Source organism: Ammodytes marinus (assembly GCF_949987685.1).
Source record: "Ammodytes marinus genome assembly, chromosome: 7".
Lineage (NCBI taxonomy): Eukaryota > Metazoa > Chordata > Actinopteri > Uranoscopiformes > Ammodytidae > Ammodytes > Ammodytes marinus.
In genome coordinates this window covers 23,017,953-23,043,741 of record NC_137211.1, presented here as the reverse complement: position 1 = coordinate 23,043,741, position 25,789 = coordinate 23,017,953, and the positions used below count along the sequence as shown (strand labels likewise).

The following is a 25,789-nucleotide window of genomic DNA, read 5'->3' as shown; positions in this document are numbered from 1 at the left end:
CTCTATCTCTCTTTCTCTGCTAATTTCTTTTCAGCACCTACGTACAATACACTCCTCTGTCAGTTTCACCCCCTCACATCCCTTTGTCTCCATCTTTCTCTTCAGTCCTACACATTGTCAATTTTTTAACTTTTTTCACATCCCTCTCCTCTCTCCTCCTTCTTTCCCCAGTCTCTCTGATGTGTTGTCGGGTGGACTGAGGCTCTGTGTGATGGTAATGAGGCACACGGAAGGCCAGGAAAGAGCACAGGACCTTTGCGCGCAAACACACACACACATTCTTGTACTTCTCTTCTGTCTTTTTGAGGACTCACAATTCATTGATATAATGCATTCCCTAGCCCCTTACCCTAACCATAACCATCAGAACTAAATACCTAACCCCAACCGTCATACTAACGCTAACCTTTTCCTAACTCTACCTTAAAACCCAGTCTTAACCCTCGAACAGGCCTTTGAAGAAGTGAAGACCAGGCAAAAACTCTCCTCACTCTAAAAAAAATGTCCTCATTCCGATGGATAAGAGCTAATACTGGTCCCCATAAATATGCCTGTACAAGTACACCCCCCCCCCACACACACACACATTGAAAGTTGTGCCCCTGAGGCCAGAGGGGCACATGAAAGAGGGAATTGAGCGCCAGGTCTATACAGGCAATCCATGGGTCCTCAGATCACAGCACCCGTCAGAATATGGCATCAACGCTATCAGGACGGGATAGGACGATGTGACAATCAGCCTGATCTGAGGCAGCCGTTAATGTGACTGGAGACAAACAGTCAACAGCTGTGAAGCAATGTGACACACACACACACACACACACACACTGGATCTTACACTTCGTGTGGCTATTGAATTAGGGTATTAACGTTACAGAGGCCTTCATTTCACTGCTAGTTTGAATGGTTGAAGTGAACTTCATACTGATTCCTACGTACGCTGCTAACTTCAATGTACAATGGGCTGACTTTCAATGCACTGCAAAAACTGCAAGTCTGAACACAATGCGGCATGTTTAACTTGAAGTGACTGGGATCTTAATTCAGACAATCAGATTGGTCGTGAACAAACCAGCCAGAAAACTTACATAGTCGTATTTCCATCAAAACTTCCAGGAACTTTGAGTTCGAGGAACTCCTCGACCACGAATGGCTGCTATAATCTTAACACGTTCGCAGAGAAAAAAGAAGAAAAGAAAGGCAAACACAAGCGCAGCAGATGCATGATGTGTGGGTGATAGTACGGAGGACGCTCATGTTGTGCTGTTGCTGTTCGCTTTTTATTACAAAGCAAACTATCGCAAATGGATTAAATTAAAACCAGGAAATGAGACGCTCGCTAAGCGGAGATTTGAACATCGTGGGTGAAACGCTACGTGCAGGCAACTTGACCAATCAGAATTATTCAGCACTGCAAACACGCAGTGCTGATTCCGGGAACTACTTCCTGCGGTGGAAACGCGGCTCTTGACTACCAAGACTATTGACTTATGACTGCGCCAATTCTACCTGCTGTTAAAGACGAGCTTTGGCTGAATTGGTGTCCTTCATATCTTACAGTGTAGTGGGTCTATGAATCTTTCGCCTCATGGCCATTACGGGAAATGATATCTGAAGCAGCTGGAGGGTGAATCCACTTTAGTTTCTGGCAGAGTGAAATAATAAAATAAATCTTGTATCCCTGCATTACATTTATCCTTTGCTGTGTATTTTCATTCCCTTCTGTGATTTCTAATGTTTTGGAATTGTGACTTATAATATTAAGTGAACACAGTTAACTGCTAGAGTAAGCCCTTGTGTCCACTGCATACAGCTGCAGACACATTTCCAAGCAGACATCTATGTGTTTTACAGCATATTATAAAACAATTTTACTTGTTTGGATTCCACAGCACACTTTTTTCGATAAATTTTATATCTGTACTTCATTATGAAAGAACGTAAAAAAAACAAATAGTAGGCATTACCTGGCGAAATACTTGATGCAAATTAAAAAATATATATGTAATTCAAAGGTAAATGAACTCTTCAGAGATGAGATCTGCTCCAGCAACAATAGGCCTGACCACACATCTGGTGGCACTCAGTTGTCCATTTACAGGCAACTGTGCTGGGATGTAAACCAGGCTGTGATAGAATTTTTGAGTTCCTCCAACACTGTGGCTGTCAAAGCCACAAACTTTTTATTCATCCCTAGCTCGTACTAAAATGCCAGTTAATAATTTTTTGGAAGTATGTTGCCAACCTCTCATGTTAATATTGAACCAGACAGCAAGTTAGAGTAAAAAAAATTATCGGTTTAAAGGTAAGACAAAGATGCACCCTCAACATGCATTAAAGTGGATTGATTGTTTGCCTGAATGTGATCTCAGTGTACATTTATAAAGAACTCACTATAGTGAAATGCAGTTCTATTGGCTTCAAATTATACATTTCTCCTCAACATTTATCAAGCTGACAGTTCTCTGGCAGTGAAGAAGTGTGGATTTGGCGAGGGCATGAAAGAGGACGGCAGGTAAATGATATTCAAAATGTGTCATCTCTTCAGAGAGAGAGAAAGCTCAGCGCTCCCTCGGGAGAGCCGTCTGATGAATATTAATACGAGAGGGTAACAACAGGAGCGGCGTGCCAGGGCCTGTCAGGACTGGAGACAGGTTTCTAGTTTGAGGGCAGAGAGCGGCGCTTCTCCACCTCTCACAGCTTTGTCAACTTGTTTTCCCTGTGCGCTACATGAGAGCTTTGTCGCTGGGCTCAGGGTTCCTCTGCACTTTGATATCTTTCCCCCGGTTGCCTTTGGTGTGTACTTCACAGACACCGCGGCAGCATTCATTAACACAATCTGACAATTGTTTTTTTTTCTCCTCTTTTATGCCGCCGTACTACCTGCCACCCCGCCTAATTGTCCCAAGAGAGAGAGACACACACACAGCAACAACGAGAGAAGAGAATTGGCCTCGATTCGGCCTAAATTAGCATTCGCCCTAATGTTTGATAAAGTAACATATTAAAAGGTGCTTTTATGGTGTAATTGCAAACTGGAAACCAGTGTGTTTCATGTTCTGCAAAACTAATCAGAATTAATGAAATAAGGAGTTTTTGGATTAAAATACATGAATTTGAATCATAGCTGTTAATTAGGATATTTTTGATATTATCATATTATGACTGAGGAATAGATTCTAAGTGAAGCTCATCTGGATTTTGACTATACATATTTATGATAGTTGGATATGATTAAGTGATTAACTGGACATCTGATAAAAGTGCAGTAGTTACTTGACATTTAGAGTAATACTTAACCACGCGATGGATTTTTGGTAGTGTTTTCATGATATAAAGTTGAATTTCTCTTCATGTAAGTTCCTGCACAAAAACACTCTTACTTTAATCTGAGGTTCGCTCATACGAGTGAGATCGACCACACTTTCTGAACTGCACAAACTTGTTGTAAATGTCTTGTTCCAACTTGAATGAATGCAAGCTGTACATAATTAGGTATAATTACTCGTAATATCAAAGCCACCGAAATGCTAAGTATATTTGTCTACCTGTTCTGCTTTGTTGGTCTAGTGAAAATGTTACATAGGAGTAAAAAAAAAACAAAAAAAAAAAAGCTGTCAATTCTGTGACATGAAGCAGCTGCACTGACAAAAATAGAGATGCAACAGTTTGACATTGAGATTGATGCTAAGACACGTCTTTCAAAAACGAGGCAGCCCATCACTATGATGACAAAGACCCTGAGGCGGCGGTAAGTTTCTTTGCCAAAAAATTACAAAAATAAAAAGTAAAATGGGAACGCACGTAAAGTGCCTCGGATTAAGACATTAGGAGTCTTTGGACCAAGTGTTTTCCCCTCTACGCCATCAGCCTCGACACACACATCCAGTGCTAATATTTCAGTTGTATTTGTGTGATTAGGAATTCACTTTTATTTGCCTTGTTGCTCCACAGAGTGGAGGAGGCACATCACCGAGCACAGCAGTAGTTTACACACAGTGTCTAAAACTACATCAATCATTTTCTTGCATAGACATGTACACAAAGGGCTCCACCTCACTCATGTGCTTTAAATAGGAGGGTGTGTACTCTTGTGTTGTGGAAGCTCCTGATATGTACAGTACACACACATACTATCAGAATGTATAATGAGAGCTGTGCACTGTTCTCTCAGCTGATTGGCACTAACTGTGGGTGTGCAGTGTTTATTCCCTCTTTGTTGTTGTACAGGAGTGGTGAGTGAGTTGACAGGTTGTAGAGTCAAACCCCAGATCAGCTGTCAGCTGCTGTCTGTCAAGAGGCAACAACACGCACCCTGATCCCAACAATGAAGAGCTGCTACCCCCAGTGCTATATTGAGAACCACTTTCCACCTCCTTGTTTATCTCTTTGAAATGAGTCTTTGATAATTATCTGAAGGGTGCAACCCCGTTCTTTCCCTTTTTATTCTTTTTAGCAAACAGTTGGGTCTGCTCCGGTCCAGATTGGTGAATGAGTTGGTAAACTTATTGCATTTCCCACTTGGTTCAATTTCTTTTCATACAGATACATGAGAATCAAAATGCATCCCATGCAAAGTTGACCTGGTCACAGGAACCAATTAACTCAAACCTGCAGAGTTAGAGTACCTCCTGTAGTTTGAGCACATTCCCATCGAGATACTCCTCCAGAATTTATTTGTTCAGACCACTTCATCAGCGTGCTTTGAGCCAGAGTACGAATGCTATGTATGGATTGTGTTCAAATCTGCCCAAATGAATCACACCAAGAGGGTGAGGGGAATAGTGTCTGATTTAATAATACCAAGCAATGTCGGTCGCTCAGTCAGCTCTTACCTGGTCCCAGTCTATACTGCGGAAGAATGTGTGTGCCTTGATATCTGTGAAGCCCGTCTGGACCTGGCAACCCAGCCGCTCCTTGGGATCCTGTTGAGACCAACACAGCTGGTAAGCAGGGGCAACTACGTCATAGCAACGTGAGAAGATTATTCTTTTATAAGACTATTCTTTTATAAGTTTACATCCAGAGGTAGAAAATGCAGGCTCCCTGTCAGGTTAATTCTACTTTATGTGGACTAATCAAGTCCAGGGGGGAGTTGGCCATAAGATAGTATTTGGCTTATTATATTTCAGATGTTGTACAGCTCCTCAGGGATGAGGCAATTGTGTTTTTCAAACATTGCATGTTTCATCATGCGCGCACATACAAACCCCTCTAACTGCTTAACTTGGGACTTTACTCTTTTCATCACAACAATTATGGTGATATCTTACAGAGGCAAACGTCCATGTGAGAAGCAACAAGGCTCTTGGCAAGAACAGAAGATGCAAAGACTAAGATGTGTAACCAGGGGCTGAAATGCATAAACACACTTTAGGAAAAGGGAAAACAGAACAATCTGTCTAACTCATGTGTAACAAACGTACATTCAAAATGTTTTCTTATAAGTTTATTTAATTAGATTTTTGCTGCTAAGCCTTTACCAAAATGTGCATTTCCAGGGTTTCATTGATTTTTTTTCATATATTTTTCTTATATTTCTTCATGCTAGTTTTCATTAAACAAATGAGAGAAAACATATTTTGAGCAGCAGATGTATTCAAATGTGGGGCTTTAATGAGTATATGGGGAAGGACAGTACATTTGGGATTGAGGCAAAATAAACAACATTTTGTCTGTTCATGGTGAAGAATTTGTGAAATGTCTGCACTGCTTCTCCATTAATAATTTATTATTGTTTTAGTTTTTTTAAAGCAGATTGTTCTGAAGCCTCTTCAAGTGTTTGTACTGCAGCGTGCGAAAGTAAAGCCGAGGGTGGAGGGTTGATAAAAAAATGTAATGCATGCTTTGAAATCCAAAATAATCACAATCATAATAATTGTGATGTATTCATTTGGCTAGATACTCTCAACCTTTTCTGAGAAAACGTTATATGAACAATTCACGTTTGTCTTAAAGGTGAAGTAAGCGGTTTATTTATATTAATATAAGTGTTAAATCGCTCTTTATTCATACAGTAATCACTTACACGATGTGCACGTTTCATAAAGCCAATCTCTTAGTCAACTGCTCTGCATGTAATAAGCAATTAAACTTTATGTAGTATCCCGAAATTTTATCCAATCACAATAGAGAACGCTACAAACTGACACCCGTCCGCACCCGTCTCACTCATGGTCTCACTGCCGGTGCACGCCAGAGCGACACATGGGTGAATGTTTATGCGCCTACAATGTCGGAGCAGGTAAAAATCCTTCCCAATGTCTTGATGGTTTTTATCATGTTTTATCACACTTATGGATCTGACATGATGCTAGATAACTTGCTGCTCGAAGACCGCAGTGCATTAATGTGGTGACGTAGGGACGAGCGAGGGGACTGCTAACTGACAGGAAGTTAGCTAAAAGAACCGTTCCACTTACAGCTCCTTTAAAATAAGTAAAACATTTCATCTTGTCCATTTGCTATTTTAATTACAAATATATTAAACAAAATGTTTGTCAAGTGACCCAAAATGGGTCCTGACCCCTAGTTCGAGAAACTCTGTATTGACTGTATATGGCTGAAACGTGCAAAAATACTGTCATGAATTTATTTACAGTATAGTGTGCATTTCACTTGGATCCTAATCAGGGCTGTACAGTGCGACAGTTTTGATCGCATTTGCCACTGAAATTGATCACGTGCGATGATGAATACAATTCCTCTCGCACGAGTGCTAATGAGGAGAGGCTGTCTTTGAAACACAGAGGAGTGATGCACAACACTGCTTAGAGGGCTCTACATTAACACTCGCCAAATGCGGGTGAATGTAGTCTTAGGCGAGTAAGTTATTAAGTCTACCCTCCACTTTGGCTGGTGAAAGATGTGTGCTCGGGATCTGTGCTCGGCGATTATAGCGTCTAACTTCACCAACGGTAAAAACCGGAAGGACACGGCTCTTAACGCAGTTAAGTTAGCGCGTGTGGAAACGGAACATTTCCTGTGCCCCTTCACAATAAAAGCCTGTTACTAGCCAAATGCGAGTTGACTTTTATTTTGAAGCAGGTAAGAACAGGAAGTTAGCGCTTCACAGCCCTGCAGTGCGCTAGCAAGAACATCAACTGCTTCAGCTGCAGAGAGCAGTCAACAGTAGTCTATTTAAACAAAGTTTGACACAACCTATTTAACTTGGCCTAAATTGTAAAAATATGTTTACTAATTTATTTAATAGGCTATTATGTTCAATGTTTTAAAGTTTGGTTTTCATTAAAAGAATGAAATGTTCTAAAAATGTTTGTTATTATTAGCCTACTATAATAATTATATTTTTATTTAAAAAATATATAGATATAGACATTATTTTTATAGTTCTATTGGGGGAAATAATTCTGAATCAGCAAACAAATTGCCATTGGCAGGTTAGACTCTTTTGTCTAAATTCCAATCAGTGCACCCCTATTCAGTGTTTCCCCTACCAGCGGGGGGTCCCGCCAGGCCAACGGGACCCCCCGCCAGGCCAACAGCTGCCCAAAAAAAAAAAAAAAAAAAGTAAAAAAAAAAAAAAAAAAAAAAAAATATTAATCTTTTTTTTTTTTTTTTTTTTTTATTGTCTGCGCTACGCTGCGCGATGCACGTGTGCATTCGGAGCGCACATGTCAAACAGGGAAACTGACGAGAAAGAACCTTCCTTTATAGGTCCATGGCATATGGCTACACTGGAGATATTTAGGACTCAGTAACAGGGAGTTGAACAGGAAAAAGTGATGAGCAAAACTTAGAAAGTTAAAGTTGCTACGTCGCCATGGCAACCAATCTGTATCAACAGCTGAGACAGCGCAGCAAGTTATCTTGAAAACAGCAGGCTATAGTAGCCCTACAAGCTTTATTTTTTGGTATTTTCAATGCTACTTTATTTTTATGTTTTAAATTGAGAACTAGGCTACATGAAATATAATGGGTCAGAATACAAAATGTTGCTTATTTTGCACACATTTTGATTGATAGGCTAATCATGATGTGTAGCCTAGGTTAATTCATTTATTTTAAATTAATATTTGATAAATTAAAGAAAATGTTTCATGATCCAGATTATTCCAGAAATTAATACTAGACAGGATATACCTGTCTATATTAGGTCTTCGTGTTTATTGTATTTTATTTTCATATCTATGTGTTTTTCTTCAATAGTTTATATGGCTTGTGTCTCCAAATTATTCCATAAAATTGTTTTAGGCAGGACATATGACAGCTGTTTACAGAGCAAAAAAAATAAAATCAGATTTAGCTTCTCAAAGTGCACCAGTTTGATGCATTTAACTTTAAAAAGGTAAAGGTTTTCTTCCGCAGGGGCATGCCCCAAGACCCCACTAGAAGGTCCATTCTCCCCCAGCAGTCTCAAAAAATCCTGAGGGAAACACAAAATGTACAAACGTACCGAATGTTAAGGCATAACCCTATGCCCTGATTTGTAGCGGGCTGTCAAAAGAGGCTCATCCATAATACAGTTAGTTTTGGTCAATTTCTACTACAAATTTGGTACGCACGCCGCGCGCATACTCTTTATCAGCTTTTACCACCGGGCCTAAAAACAATTCTAGGGGAAACACTGCTATTCATTCTTCTATAATTATTACTGCACACACTAGGATATTCATTGAGAATCTCAAATAAAACCAAGATGACATGCTCAAAGGTAAGTAGAGCGAAATGCAAGGGTTAGGGTCATGCAAATTTTCGATCATACTTTGTGTGCTACCAAATTTATTTTTGTGCTACTGAATTTTTTTGCTTGCTAGCACCAGTGCTACGACTTTAAAAAATAAGCGTACAGCCCTGATCCTAATTCTGCTATATCTTTCTCAGAAAATGAATGTATCAATGAAGTTTCACTATTTTGTAACACAGAGAAACACTTTCTTTAACAGTGTGTCGCATACAGTAAATAGGCCTCCCCTAGCCGTCCACAGCCCCAAGTATTTCATCCTAAACACACACACACACACACACACACACACACACACACACACACCTACACACACACACACACACACACACACACACACACACACACACACACACACACAGAGCGAGAGAGAGAGAGAGAGAGATGAGAAGGGGGTTGGGAGGGGACTGCTCTCACCTTGTTTAGAAAGCCCTTGAGCACGCTGGCAGCTTTCACTGACAGAGACCTTGGGATGCGAATGGGCTTCTCAAGAATAACTGTTGGCAAAAAGAGAAGGACGACAACAAAAAAAGAGAGGGAGAGAAAAAAGAAACGGACAATCGTGAGTATAGGGAGGAGGAGGATGATTCACGGTCCAACCTGCCTGTGGGTGACCATGTCTGCTGCCTGGGAGTCAGAGGAAGGGAGGAGGCACAGTACAGAGGGACACTGTTCTGTAGTTTTCTCTCTCTCACTGTTGATGGTCTACATACAGCCTTGAGACTCCCACGGCCCAACAATGTCACGCTAACGAGAACAAAAACACATCGAAAAATAGTTTTCCCCTGAAAACACAAGTCCAAGGATTAAGTGCTGCTTCACATTCATGAGTTTTTTTTCTTATTTTCTTCTTACAATCACAGCTCAAGGTGATGTGACCGTAGAGTCTTCTCTTACGGTCTTAGTTATTCCCAATCAAAATGTAATGTTTCAGAATATAATAACAGGCAACTCTGCCAAAAAAATGAAAATGAAAAATTTATGTTTTATATTTGACCTGATCTTATGCCGCTCTTAAAGCTAAAGTTAGCCAAAGGCATATTTTCTACTCTGGTGCAAAATAAAGTTGTATTGTATTGTATTCTACAGGCAGCCCCCTTCTTCTATGTGGTGGAGCTTAATGCTGTGAGGAAGATCTGCTGGGTAAATGGTTCCCCAACTCTGTATGCTTTGCAGGTTGCAGGTAATTCAAAAGTAATTTATTAGTTCCTATTAAGGCCAGAATCCACTTGAAACCCCTTTAGAGAAAGCAGTAAAGGACAGCTTTGTTTTTTAATAAAGAAATAATTAAAGTAGGATTTCTGAAGAAGTATCAGGTCCAAATCAAGGACGTTAAATACCATTATTATGGAAGAGCACAATATCCAACTTCATCATGTTGTGATTCTATCAAAAAACTATTTATGAGGGAAATTACACCCCAAACAGCAAAGCATGAGTAACAACTCTGCGGTGCTACATAATTCAAGCTAGTTATTGGATATTCATGAGAAGGCAGTCAGTTGCTATCGGCCAATTTTAGCTTACTACAGATATACTGCAGTATTAGTCTTTTGAGGCCTTCGAGATATGTTTGAAAGCTCTGGCAAAAGCTAGGTAGTGGACTCTAAGTTAATTCTCTTTTTTTTCTCCGAGAACAAGAATGATGTCTGACGCTCAGTGGTCATTTTAAAACCGGCGTTAGCATTACACCATGTTTTAACGGGAATTCCACCTTGTTGCTGGTTGCCCCCCCTCCCGACTGAATTGAATGTTGGCCAGCAGTCTGTCTGCCTGTCTAAAGCTTTGGAGTTGGCATGTGGTGGATGCTGATACCCAAAGCACAGGTCTGGCACAGGGTCTAGCTAGGTGGCATATGGCTGGGTGGCTCCTGTGGTGGATGGGTTTGGTTTTCCATTGGCAGGCATCGATCCAGGAGCCTGCTGCTTCTACCGGTACCACCGCCAGGAGGATGGTGCTGGTGGCAGATGCTAGCCGTGGTACCGCGCTAAGCCGCTGACAGTCACAGCAGAGACATAATGCGTCACACTGTAGTATGGAGGAATCTCTGCTATAGTGGACTGTGTGGGTGGGCAGTATGACAGAGGGAGGAGGAGGTACGGGGGCTGTGCTATGTAACGGTACCAGATGGTGAGAGGAAACACAAATGCAAACTAGTAAGGATCAGATATATTGTAGAGGTTCCTCCAACCCTGAGGCTGTAATCATCACACGGGCAATTTGTGTTTGCTTTGCACCTCTGAAAAGGTTGACTTTGTGGTGTTTGCGTTGCCACTGCGATATTACATAGAGGGGATATCTTATTAGTTCCTGGTACTTCTTGGTATATCCTACTAAGTTTAAGATTTGAGTTTGGGGTCTGCACTTTACCATCATTTTAAAGCCGTTGCATACATGTACAGTATGTTCTGAAGGCACATTCACTTAAGTTAAAAAGCATTAATTCACCGCTTTAATAACTTGCATTGGGTGTTTTGATATACGTTGTGCCCTGCTTGTTATATGGGTGATAAATAATTTTTTGGCATTTTTATGCTTTATTGATAGTGTAGAGACAGAGTTGAAATGGGGCAGAGAGGGGAGTGACATGCAGAGAGCGACCACGGAGTAGAGTCTAGCTGCAGCCCCGGAGAACAATACTGAGGCGGGGCGGGAGTACTGAGGCGGGGCGGGAGAACTGTGGCGGGGCTAGTAGCCTATCGGTCTGTGGTCTTTTTTATTGTTTGACGTGACCTTCTCAAGATGGCCGCCGCGGTGTTCCGTTAGCCGAGTGGAGCTAGCACCGTGGCTAATCTAATGTTCTATCTATATGTATTATAAACTCTCCCTATCCCCTTGCCCTAACCGTAACCACCCAGCTGTGATGCCTGAACTTAATCGCCAAAACAATATAATTTGTCTAAATAACGTTCGAAATGTATTTGTATTTTCTTCCGCCCCGCCTCAGTACTCTCGCCCCGCCCCAGTATTGTTCTCCGGGGATGCAGCTGGATACTATTGCGACCGCAGGGTGGAATTGAACCCGGGTCCGCTGCTGGCCGAGGCCCATGGGGGGGACGCCCTACCAACTGAGCTAAGGGCGCCCCTATGGGTGATACATTTTGACCAAAAACAAAACCGCAATTTGTTTGGCCGACACAGTGCAACACCTCACGTCACACTGCGCTGCAGTGTGCTCTGCATTTTTGTTTATTTTTTTATTTAATCTTAGCGCTTTAGGTGTCATTGCAGCGGTCTAATTGACAGTCAACAAAAACTCAACACAAGTCAGTAATAATTCATTTCACATATTATAATGTTTGTATTGGGGATGTAGTTGAAAGTATTCACATTAAGAAGATATTAAAGCAAATATAAAAAAAATATGGGAACTCGGTAGGCAGAGAGCTGTATTTTCAGGTGCCTCAGTGTGGTTATTTGGCACCGTCTCAATTCAAATGACAATTTAATCAGCTGCCAAATGAAGCAAAGCTAATGGAGAATATGCTGAGCTGTTCCACACATGCACCCTAAATCTCATCTGTATTAGAGGCCACGATGTGCTGCCAGATTTTCCACAGTTCATGAGGGGTGGGGGGATATATGCATTGCAGCTATGCATGCAGATGTACATCATTATGTCAATTCTTAGATATTAACCCATTTCTTGTTCACACACATACTGTAACAGCAAACGTTTGGGAGGTGAAATTCATGTAAATACTTTTACCCTTAAGACATTAAAAAAAAACGAACAGCGTGCATTTATATCCTCCAAGAGTTAACTTGGCCAGAGGGTACATTTTTTCAACCTATTCAGGACCTTGTAATCTGTCAACAGAATTTGAAACACACAAATCACTAAATTGGATTTTTTTTAAAGAGAAAAAATGTGGCAATAATAGAATTCCAAAGGTGGAAATGGAAAAATAAACACAAGAGGAATGTGTTCATCAGCAGCAAATAGAACAAGAGAAACTGTAAGAATGTGTGTTCTCCGACTGTTATTTCCCTTGGCCTCACCAGGCTCCCATGCTTTCAGACCCAATAATTCAAATATAACACCAAGTTTCCTCAAATATCAGGAGATGTCAAAGAATGAAACAAAACAGATTGAGAGACTACCACAAACTAATTAACATGTGAGAGAAATAAAATTAGCCCCTTTTTCTGGAGATTCCTCCATTTTAATGAAGCAGAACCACCTAAGCCTGGATTTACACAGACACAAATCCTTCCTAGCCCAGAGCTGATTGTTATTCCTTTACAAGGAATCTGTTTTTTCCCCACCGTCAAAATATCAGTTGTGCGTCACAAAGGCTGAAAATTAACATGTTTTTGTTTAAATGGCACCGACGGCCTGCCACATGCTCTCAATGTTCATATTTGATTTACCACCATTCCTCTATAATCCCAATTAAAGCACAGAGGATGCAGTTAGAAGGATGGGTACATTCCTGTTGATGAAACAGGGACTCTGTTCCAAGGAGGATAAATAAATACCGTCAGTATGATTTTTCTCAATAAAAAAAAGCACCAAAAATATTTTCACTTATTAGCTCTCCTGGGAACTACAGTCACTGAAAAATACCAGCATTCACAATTGTACAATGATTACAGAATGAACTGTTTCTTGTTATAACTTTTGTTTCTTCAATTCAAATTGAACAAGAGTTTTTTTTTTGTCTTTTTTGTGGCGTGGCCCTGTGTATGGCAATGTCCTTTATGTACAGGCACATAATTCAGACCCAAACACAATTTGGGAATTTATGACAGCTTTTGTAGTATGAAGTATGTTTTTTCTTTTCTTTTTTTAAACGGAACAATGCCTCGTAACATTTTGAGAAGAAAAATAACAATTAGTAGATCTCATCTCTGCTCCACTCTCTCTGTGTGGAGCTAAACCCATGTACTGTAAAATCCCTGTGCCTCACCTTGGAAAAGGTACTCCTCTGTGTTCATGTCAGGATTGTCGGTGATAATGTCAAACGGGGACCTCCCGGCCATCATCTCAAACATGAGCACGCCCAGAGCCCACCAGTCCACACTGAAGCCTGGAGGGTCAGGGGGTGGGGGGGAGGGAGGGGGCAACAATGAGGCAAGATATTCATTCACATATGCAACAGAAAATGACTCCATCTTATCACTATTTGTTCATTAATGGGAAATCTTCTTGATGTGGTGCATGATTTGACTCTCACCATAGTCCTCTCCTCTGAGGATCTCAGGCGCAATGTAATTGGGCGTTCCACAGAATGTACTAGTGGTGTCACCTGGTCTGATCCCCTCCTGAGAGAAGAAGGGAAAGGAAGAGAAAAAGAGGCAAGAAAAGGAAGACAGACGAAAGAATAATAAGAGGAAAAGGAAGCAAAACATTATTTAAAAGAAGAAGAATGAAGAGACAGAGAATGAAATGAACAAAGAAAGAAGAAATGGAGGAAGGAAAAAATACAAACAAGAGATGAAAAAGAATGAAAGAAGAGAGAGAAGAACAACAAAGAAGAGGGATGAAAAGGAAATAGAGAAATAGAAAAAAACAAGAAAATGATGGAAGAAAAAAGAAGGAGAAACAGGAGGAGAAAGAAAAAGGGAAAACGAGGAGGAAAAAATAAGAAAACAAGCAGAAGGACAAAAAGGAGAAGGAGAAAAAGGAGTGGAAGAAAAAGTGGAAGAAGTAGGAAAGCAAAAATGAGAATGACAATAATGGAGAATGAGAAGAAAGGGAAATAAGTGCAAACGAGAGAACAGTGGTTGTAGAGATGAAAGAGGTGCAGCGTGAAGGATGTGATATGTGCCAGAACATGAATGGTGGAGAAAAAGAGAAAAAAAAAGACAGAGGCCCTGTTAGCAGCTCCAGTCAATACACATCCACTGCATTATTGATAGCCCCCCTGCCAGCAGTCCACACAGTCTACCGGGGAAAAATCAATACGTCTCTTACCTTGCACATGCCGTAGTCGGTGAGCTTGATGTGTCCTTCATGGTCCAGGAGGACGTTGTCCAGCTTCAGATCGCGGTAGATGATTCCCTTTTCATGCAGGAAGTTCAGAGCAATACAGATCTCAGCAGCATAGAATCTGTGAAAGGAATACAGATAGTGATGTGTTTGACCTGTCTTCTAGTGCCACTGATATCTACATGTACACTGGAAAATAACCAAATCTATTAGCCGCTTGTAGCTGCCCAGGTTGTGTTGTAAGCATGTACATGAACCCCCTTTGAAAACCTTTGTATTTTGCATTGTTTTTTGTAAAACAACCAGGGAGATAAGCTGCCAATTTAGTTTTAATTATTGAACTAAGTCTTAACTTGAAAAAAAACGTGTTAGCAATGTTTTTTTCTCATGCACCAGATGGAATATATTGGTATCCAGATGGACATAACAGTATTTGGAGAACCTGTAAATAAATCTTAATTGTTGTTCACCACACATCTGGGTTCTTTTATAGATCATCAGCTCAGCTCTGTCACTCATTTGTAGTGATAAAAGATGAGAGGCACAAACAGAGGCTCTCATGTAACGTCAATGTTCTTCATATCTGAAGCAAGTGAGAAACATGACCCGAATGTCCGTCAGCAAATGACCAAGATGTCCTCTCAAAAGCCCCTTAAGGACTTATGCCTTATTCTATGGCTGCAACTTTTCCTTTCAAAAGTGTCTCAGTTCCAGTCATTGATTCGTGAAGGTTGGAAACGGCAGCTTCAAGTGGGTTTCACGTAAAACCTTTCAAGGTATTGTATCATAAGCAAAATAAGTTTACTGCGGTTCTCCAGTAGCTGTGTCCTTGGTCAGAATAGAACTGGGGGCTTTATGCTCTTGTGATGCCCCAGGTGACAAATATGCTGAGAGCACTAGTGCATCATTATCCATGACGATCCTATCATGTTAGAGTAGAGTATTTATGGAGCAGTGAACGAGTCTGAATGCCAAAAAGCCATTACTGACAGATAGAGAAGTCAGACAATGTCACAGTGTCCATGTCTGTTAAAGGGCTCACTGAGAGCACATTCATGCCCCAAGAAGATGAACCCTTTCCTCAAGACGAAATGTCAAGATATTTTATAGACTGACAGACAGACAGAAAGACAGACACACAGACAGACAGGCACACACAGAAACTCCACAACTAACGAAGCTCCAAGAACCACACAATTGTTGCTTGTATCCCAGTTTTATATTGTTAAATGTAATGAGAAATGCAGCCTTGATGGGGCGCATATGTTGCCTTAGGCTTTCTTTAATTAAGTTAAATGTTAAGTGGAACGTCAACGAGCTTCTAAATCAATACGCACACCCTGAGTTTATATAGTAATACAGTGCATGTGATTACATACATATACATATTTGATATTTATAGCATATTTATATCAGGAAATTACCCATAAATCCCTACTGCTTTGAGCATGATTGGATTTACTAGTAGTGCCACGTCTCTCGGCGAGTCAGAAGCATGTCTCCTCTCCATGTGTAGGTGGCTTGTATGCTGTCTCTAGGAGATAAGCCTTCATTAACACTGACGAGCGTCCCTCTGTCTGCCTGATTGTCAAACACTGAGGGACAGCCCGTATAGTGGGGAGATGTTTGACAGAGGAATCAACAATCCCACATGGCTCCCCCAGGTTTTTTTTTACTGTGACAGCTTTCCATTGTATGCCGTTGTTTCAATGCAGGCATCAGACTGACTGAAGCTGGGTCCTATCAGCAGTGCCATCCACCACCCACCACCCACCAGACCCACCCCCCCTCAACACACACACACACACACACACACACACACACACACACACACACACACACACACACACACACACACACACACACCACGCGGGGGAATGCGGCAGGGCTCGCTGTGAGAGAGTATACGCTTTCCTCATGAATATGTACAATCATTATGAGTGATTAACATGCTGCTTTGCATACGTACAGCCACTGTCTCCAGAATACAGATTGCTGGGGCCGAATGGGGCCCAAACGGTGCCTCTCTAAATTACCCAGCCTTTGATCCGGCATTTATCAGAGCCGCAAGTTGGAGTGCCCCAGTGAGTACACCGCGGCACAATGAATTATGGGTGCTCATTATATTTTTCTCAGAGGTAGGAGAAAGATGAAGTGTTAAGTTGGGTTTTGGCAGCGTTGCTACGTCAATGAAGAGCTTGCTGAGGCATCCCATCAAACCTTAATTTGTAAGGAGCAGTAACACTGTTGAGTGTATAAGAAGGTGCATGTAAAAGCATCATGGACAAAGTACGCACACTCCAGCTGTTCTGCATCACAAAACACAAGATGCTATTAGGAAACTGATGGCGTCTGTTCCAACCAAGAGAACCGAAACCACACACACACACACACACACACACACAGACACACTGTTCACGACATAATACCATTAGGTGAAATCCGCTCAGTTGAGTACCCCAAATAGTTGCATGGTAGAGGTTTCCTGCGTAGCTTGCTGACTCCATGTCAACTTAACCAAAATCCAATCAGAAATCCACCCACCTCTTATTCCCTTCTATCATGCAGCCTATTCCTGAAGGCTTAGCCGCAGTACCTCAGCATGTCTCACAGTCCTCTCACTATATACATGTTAAAATAAATGATACATGCAACATGTCTCTGAGATGAGATTAGGGGTTTAACTGTCTGTAATTGTGGAAGTAACACACTTAAAGACTAAATGCTTCAAATCCGGACTGGGACTTGCTGCGTTAGTTTGAAAACAGATGTTGTGACATCTGGATGTTTACCTTGCATGTTCTTCAGGGAGCTTCCTTTGTCGTTGCATATGGAACATCATGTCGCCGCCTTTCACATATTCGATCACCAGAAATAACCTGGGAAAGCACAGTGGGATGAGATAATCCGTCAGCACAAAACTGACTTCTGGTTAGAAGAAGAAGAGACTTTTCTTAAGGCTAGAAAGATTTTTAGAAATGTGAAAAATAAAGAAATACATAATAATTTGGCCTGCAGGTGGAGGTTTTCACATTTCCCTTTATTTCATAGATTCTCTTGATGAAGGTCCAGTAACTGAAAGCTTTGCCTCTTATTATGAAATGCTAGTATGAAAGCAAAGTATGAATAGCTTTAGTTTTAGGACAGGAGAGTTCCGTGAAAAAGCAGCAAAAGATAGCAGGCTTTTGATACACAGGCATGACTTGTTAGAGGGATAGCCTTGGGATTCGTTTAGAATTATAAAATGATGAAGTCCAGCAGCCTTATACTTTTAGTCAAGGACAGAACACTGTCAGAATGTAATACTTCATATTACTGAACAGTGCTGTCAGGTAACTGTGAGCTGTGGGAGAAACGTATTGATTTTAAATACAGTATGTATGCGCTCTCATGCACTGTCAGCCCTTATCGCTCTCTTACCGACTCTCTGTCTGGAAACAGGAGTGGAGGCCTACTAAGAATGGATTGGTGGACGCCTGCTCAAACACATGCTTCTCTGTCTGCACCCAGTCAATATCCTGGAGGGAAGAGGAGAGACACGCATGAAAAGGCATGAAGGGGGGAAAAAGATCATGTATTAACAATCAATGTGTCTGATCAATAGACTTTTCTCTGTGGTTAAACAGACAGGCGGAGATACAGCAGACAATACATGCAGACAGTCTTGAGAAAAATCCACACACACACACACACACACACACACACACACACACACACACACACACACACACACACTCATCAAACTGTTCCAGTTTAGTTTGAGGATGGACCTTGGATGCTGAGCCAATAGATAATCACGCAGCATGAACGCCAAACATGTCTTAGAAAAGGATCCACCTGTTAGGCCATTGGCATAAAATGAAGGCTGGACTAATCATCGGAAAATGATGCCCAGAGACAGTTTTATGTGTTGAAAGTGTGGAATGTAGAAGGACAACGTTGAAGAAAATGTCCATGAAATCCACATTTGTCATAGCATGTGACTCTCCAAATACACTGCGAAATGTGTGCCAAATTCACAAATGAAGTCAAGGGATTGTCAAACACTGTGTGACCGTCCACTTCACTCATAATGGCATTTGTTTAATTTTTTACAACGCAAATATTGAACAGGCGGGCACCTACTTGTCCCTCAGCACAGTAGGGGAGAACGGGGTAATGTGAGACACTTTTTACATTTGCTCTCCTCTTAGCGAGCTAAAATGATTTATCAGTCAAATTTACACATTTCCCATTAATTAATAAAGGATGTTTCCTAGAAAAGGGCATTAGCAGAATTTTGTCATGACAAAGGTCAGTGAGAATATGATTGTTTTAAAAAAAGTAGTCTTGTGTCTCAGTTTACCCCAGCTATGGGGTAAACTGAGACAGACCAGAGAAATCAAGGGGGTAAACTGATCCACTTACTTTTTCCACTCTGAAACTTTATAACCTAATGGAATGTGTGACTATTGAAATTCAAATGAAAGATAAATGTTAATTATCAGGTGTGTATTCAGAACACCCGATTCAAAAATGGAAGACTTTATAGAATACATGGGAGAATTACTTTCAAAGGCAAATCAAAAGAAGATATGTATCTGTGGGGATACCAACATTGATTTACTTAAAAAAAAGCTGACTGAAGAATTTGTAAATACACTGCATGTTATGGGCCTGCAGCCGAGGTCAGCAGACAGACTGACTGTTTTGAATACTTTTGCAGATGTGTTTAGACTACTAGAGAAGAAATGGATAAGGCCATACCACTATCTGCATTGTCACAGGCAGAGAGGAAAATGGAAAGCATGTCTGTTGTACACTGGCAATGAATAAGGATACCTAAAATTGTCTGTGTATTGGAATGCATCTTCTTAAAAAAAATTATGTTTTAACTGTATCAGTAGCTGTGTATCTGTGTATCTGAATCTCATGGCAGTGGGGGCGGGACCTGATAAGCCTTTGGCTTCTCCTACCATCCTTCGGACGATAACACAAAGTAATATGTATGAATATGTAAAGAGAAAATTGTGTATTGTGTGTAATTGTCCGGAAGAATAATAAAAAAAAATTAAAAAAAATACCATAACAACAAATGTTGTAAAAGTTAGAATCCTGACAGCTAGCTTGAAAACCAAATATTCCAAAACTAATGTCTGAAGAGTAACAGAATCATGGGGTTTGGTTAATTAAGAAAAACATTTTCTAAACACTTGAAAGTAACTCTGATCAAATACACCATATAATTCATATTCAATAATTAACATTCAAATGACAGATAGAACCAGTTAGATTAAAACACAGTCTGGGGGTCAGAACACAGGACCCTTAGAGCCAGCTAGTGTCTGGGGGTCAGAGCAAAGGTCAATCAGAACTAGCTAGAACAGCCTGGGACTCAGAACACAGGACTAGACCCAGCTGTCATTTTCCATCTTTTGAGTCTTTGATTAATATTTTTCTGCATTTGTTTTATTGGGATCATTCATTGAATAAAGACATATTACTTAGAGTCTATTGGTGTTAAAGGTCACTCTCCTGTCCCCAACATACATACGTCCCAAACCATGCCCTTGCTGTTATCCCTTCAACCATCAACCCCCACCTCCTCCAGCCCACATTGTCTTTTGTCTTATTCAAACTAGTCTCCTTGCTACCTCAAATATAATGGATTCATTAAAAGAGGGCACAGACACTGTCTCACTTTACCCCACAGCATTTGTCTCACTTTACCCCACTGCCACAATTTGAGAAAAAACTACCTCTCAAATCAGGCTAATCTTCAGTTATCATCATCACATGGTTTCATATGTTGGTAGTTCATCAACATGTATGATATAAGTTTTTCTACCTGAATCAATTTGCTTTGGCACAACAATCGATTAAGTTGACAGCAAGAAAATGTACTTTTACATACAAAAAAGAAATTTTTGTGAAAAAACATGCTTACAACATCACCATTAGGTCCTCTCTTTCATGGCCAAGGGGAAATGAGAGCGGCTTGAAAACATATATCTCACATGACCAAAAATGTGTTCCATTGCCTAGATACAGAGGGTGTCTCACATTACCCGATGGCTCACATTCCCCTGTTCTCCCCTACATGGCATGTTAGGACAATTGCTCAATGTAATGTTTAAGTCGATAGAAAACCTCAGCAGCTATGCGATGAAAAGTTACAAATACCAACAAATAGTAATGATGCTCAATGATAAGAAAAAAAAACTGTTACTTATGTAAAAGTACATAATCAAAAATTTATTTAAAGTATCAAAAGTAAAAGTTATCATGCCGTCAAACCACTATATATAATATTGTTCAGTTAATTTTACCGACACATGTCAGTAAAATAATGTTTAGTTCATTCATTCATAAATCACCTTTCTCAAGCAGGTATCACAAAGTGCTTCAAAATCAAAGTCAACATTCATAAAATAAAGAAGAAAAACAAGTTATATAAATAGAATGAAACAAGTCAAACTAAACAAAAGCAAGACCAACATGTGGGACTTCAGCGGATCCTTTATAAACCTTATGGTAGGATTTTAAAATCTGAATTTGCAAAGCGACTATTAACAGCAGAAATGTGCTCAAACAACTGAAATACTCCAGTACACATTGTTTACACCTCAGTTATAGAAAGCTGTGTGCTTAGCCTGAGGCAAGGATGTTTTATGCTCATTCAAGGTGTCATTAAGTTGATGATAGTAAATATTTTATGTGGGCTACAATAGAAAGTGTCTAAATTTTGAGTGCCCCATGCTGTTCTCCAACATTGTTAATTCATAACAGCACCATTGTATTGTGCACATGATATGATACCAAATTCCTTCTGGTGGAGTCGAGGAATGTCTAATCATCCAGAGCATGCAACACGTCTAGTGTTGGTCATTTCGGCTCCTTAAGAGGTTTGTCTGTGCACAGCTCTTTACAAGCTTCCTTTGATGTCAGGCATTAGACGACTAAAGAGATGAATTATTAAACTAATGTCCATGAATTAATGAAAATGGGATGTCCAATCAAAACATTAGGAGGACTTCCATGATTTCTTCAGATCCTCTTTATTGGGGCAAATTGCATGTTCTTTTATGCACTCGATTTTGTTTTGTGCTTTGGCCGTCACAGAAAATGTGGATTCAAACACTGGATTAGACTATAAAGTGTGTGTGTGTGTGTGTGTGTAAAACACAAGATAAGGAGTGGATGAGGGCGGTGGATGCATGAAGCTTTCGACATGACTTCAGTTGGATGAATTGTGCAGATGCTGGATGATGCAGTTGCTCTGGACAGTGATGTTCCGTGTGGATCATAGGTGTGGATACATGAGCAGAGATGTGTGTGTTTTAAGGAGTTATATGTTGAGCAACAGCGCCATCTAGTGGGTGTATTTAACAAACAGCACGGCCAACTTTTTTCAGACCCGTTTTCCAACCTGTTATATTCTCTCTCGTATAAAACGATGTCTTTAATTATTTAATTTAAAAGTCTGTTCAATTTTTTTTTCCTGAAACCGTTTGTGCAAAATAAAACAGAACTAAAGTATGGCTTGGAATATTTCATGACTGGTTTATGACTATTGAGGATGAGGATACAGCACATAATGAGTCAGAGCAGGGTGTGCGCACTAAAGTTAACATACAACTGGTGTAGGAGGTTGAAACACTGGAACTATTTGTTGGTCAGGTGCAGTGAGTGACTGTGTGCAGCTACCTTAACCAAGGTTAGGTATAATGTTGGCTCTATAGATGACCAACAATAAAAAACCTGAACTAACTCAACAACCATATCTGACAACTTGCGCTACAGCCAGAGACACTGCCTCCATCCACTGCAAGGGAGTGTGGGGGCGAATGGATAAACAGTTCCGACATGGTAAAACACAAATCTTCATTTTTAAATTGACTCTGGCATAAATAAAACAAACAAGACATAACACGTTCTAAATCAAATTCAACAACATCGGTTCCCAGTGATAAATTCCGCTAATTACGATGGATAATCCGTAGAGCACACATTAAATTGTTTTATTTGGGCACACATTTGTGGTAGACTGAGCCTTAAGAGCATAGTATAGTATTTTTTGTTCACTTGTGAATGAAATGTGACTTAGCCAGTGGTAAGAAGGAAGCGCCGCACTGCTACATTCAGAATAAATAATACATGTGAACGGGATGTAACTCTGCATATTTCCTGCTTTAGGAGCGTTGTGCAGACCTTAATAAAAAAGGAATTTCACATCATGTTCATCTGGCGATTCATCACAGAAAAATATGTTCTATCTGGATTTCTTCTTCTCCTCCTGTGAGTCACCCACTCACTTATTCCTGCTTCCGCCTCCTAAGCCCTTTTTCCAATTTATAAGCTCTTCACCACTTTTCTGTCATTTGCAGAAATATTCCTTTTTTTCCTCATCCCTACCAGTCTCTGACTCAATCTTTTTCGGCTTTTCTTCTTCCTTTTACAACTTACTGCTTTCCATCCATCCATCCATCCATCCATCCATCCATCCATCCATCCATCCATCCATCCATCCATCCATCCATCCATCCATCCATCCATCCATCTTTCACTGTACTCTCTCCACCCGTTCTCTCCAACATTTATCCTATACATCCTTCCCTCACTGATTACTGCTCTTAGACCCGTTACACAGTCCAGCGGTTCTAAATCCCTGCCCCCAAGACCCAAAGCTCTTTCTATTATTCACACTTGGAATGAGAGGTCAAAGCAATTAGAAAGAGGACTACTGGTTTTAGATTCCACTGCCTTAGTCTAGGAACATGAACCAAAGAGGTATTTAAAATGTATCTCCTCATCCATGAAACACATTTGACCCACTGTAACCAGGTTTCCCTCATAGCCTTACAGACCATTAAAGATAGTGTCTGCCGTCAGCTCATTGGCTGTTCTCACAACATCTCGTCATTGGATGTCCGCAGCACAACCAGAGGACAGAAGCAAGCAGACAGACAAAGTAGTCAAGCACACTCCTGTGAGTTAATGTGATTAAACCCCTGCTCCTGCTCCTTTTTGGAGCAGTGACACATGTTAAAGCTGGGAAATAGAACTGAGGTATTAGATGGTTTTTCTATGTGGTCTACTCAGAAATCAATAGGTGTTTACATGCGTGATACACCACCAGCGTGTGTTAGTACAAAATCATTATGCAACCTTTCCATGCTTGCGCACACTGATCATATATGGGCTGTGTTCGGAAAGCCATACCAACGTCCTACTCATACTCATTTTGACGTCAATTTGAGTATGTGACGGTTGTATATGCGAGTTTGGGTAGGCGAAAAATGCCCGGTTGAGTACTAACTTCCGGGAAGATTTTGTCTATGGATCGACAGGTTACTTTTCCTACTCAACCACCCCACAATGCATTGCGTCTTTTCAAAAGGCATGGAAGGTTTTAAAAAAAATATTTATTGCTTCTATGTCTAGTGGAAACTGATGCAGTCCGACGAACCTCGCATACACAATCGATCGTTAAGTAGACAGCATGGAGTATATACATGTTGAGTATGTAGGAGGGAGGACGTTACGGCTTTTCGAACACAGCCATGGAGGCAGAACAGAGACGTTTCTTTCTGAATGTCTTTCTGACTCACACAAGCTCTCTCACACGCACACACTCACTCACGCATGCACACATACACACACACACACACACACACACACACACACACACACACACACACACACACACACACACACACACACACACACACACACACACACACACACACACACACACACAATCCCTCTTTTTCTGTTGTTTAGTCAGATAAAGTATTGTGTTTTGTCACGTTTAATTCCTGTTTTCTTTTAATAAATGCTTCTGAAAAAGTATCCTTCAACTTTAACCAGCTGTTTTCTTTGGTTGTATTGATTAATTAAGCAAAGTGGCTTCTATTTTTCTCTCCACACGGTGACCACTGTGTGTCACTCTGTGTCTTTATTGTCTGGGTCAGGTGAACATAATAAAATGAAGACTAGTTATCAACATACCTTGTAGCTTTGTAAGAAACAAAAATGGCATTCTGAGATGACAGACGTTCAAAGATCTAAATACACTGCTGTCTGGTATATTGTCCACAATGTGGAGCTGATTTGGTCAGTTCAACTTGTACAGCATAAACAAAGTCAAAGTAGCGTCCATGTAGCAATATAGCGTCCTACTCCTTGACATTCCAGGTGTATAAAGTGTCTCACCTCGTCATCATGAACCAGCTCCTTCTTCACCACCTTCATGGCGTACACCTGCTCGTTCTTCTTTAGCCGAACCAGCAGCACCTTGGCGTAGCTGCCGCGCCCGATCACTCGCATCATTTCAAAGTCACCCAGGCCCAGAGCCAGGCCCGGAGACAGCTTAATGCCATCGATGCCATCCACTACTGCTTTGATGTCCTACAGGAGGGGATGGTGGGGGGGGGAGGGGCAGAAGGGCATATTAGTGTGAGTGTATTGACTCATTCGCAGTAAAAATGTATGGGGAGAGATTTTTTTTTTTTTCTGTTTAATTTTTAGCTTGGGGAATGATCCAAAAAGCAATGCTTTCCAAATGATTTTTAATTAAAAAAAAACATGCATGGTCTAATGCTTAATACTAAACATTAACAAAATGAAAAATAAACATTATTTCACTTCCTTGCTGCAGTCCAAAAAAAATGATTATTTTACAAAAACATAAAGGCAGAAAAACTGTTTCTGTTGAAAGTAGAGTACATTCTGCAGTGACTCGGAGCCCATCTCACCTCTGTATCTGCATCTTCTGTTTTGTCCACTGTACAGTTGTGCGGTAAAAAAGGTACTGCAAAAAAAAACACAGAATGATGGAAAGGATTTCTATGTGACAGAAGTGAATCTGCGCTTATACATTTAACACGTCGTCTTTTTGGCCAGCAGAGGGAGGTAGAGTACATGGACTGGACTCCAGCTAGCCACAGGAAATACCAAACTAGGTCAGTCCCCGGCTGGTCCCAGAGCATCTCCTATCAGGGACCCCCTAACAGTCCTACACATCAGTTCACAGTTTCCTTTTAATAGGATTAAAGACTCTGTTCTATGGGATCCCATCAGAGAGCAGTAATGTGGTTAGATAACAGTTACAGAGAGTTACTGTACATGATTACATAAGTGAGCATAGTGAATGTGAGGTGAAGCTACGA

The 25,789-nt window shown here is 40.7% G+C and overlaps 1 protein-coding gene across 1 annotated transcript in view; it reads right to left on the bottom strand.

Moving 5' to 3' along the window:
* prkcz (protein kinase C, zeta) overlaps nucleotides 1-25,789 on the bottom strand; it is a gene marked incomplete at its 5' end in the record, with an annotated part of 96,121 nt that overhangs the window by 9,639 nt on the left and 60,693 nt on the right. Inside the window, 9 exons of the mRNA XM_080031521.1 lie at nucleotides 4,836-4,925; nucleotides 9,122-9,201; nucleotides 13,618-13,737; nucleotides 13,885-13,972; nucleotides 14,625-14,760; nucleotides 17,432-17,518; nucleotides 18,060-18,157; nucleotides 24,834-25,028; nucleotides 25,376-25,431. Coding sequence (XP_079887647.1) covers nucleotides 4,836-4,925; nucleotides 9,122-9,201; nucleotides 13,618-13,737; nucleotides 13,885-13,972; nucleotides 14,625-14,760; nucleotides 17,432-17,518; nucleotides 18,060-18,157; nucleotides 24,834-25,028; nucleotides 25,376-25,431 — 950 coding nt within the window. The remainder of the gene's footprint in view (nucleotides 1-4,835; nucleotides 4,926-9,121; nucleotides 9,202-13,617; nucleotides 13,738-13,884; nucleotides 13,973-14,624; nucleotides 14,761-17,431; nucleotides 17,519-18,059; nucleotides 18,158-24,833; nucleotides 25,029-25,375; nucleotides 25,432-25,789) is intronic.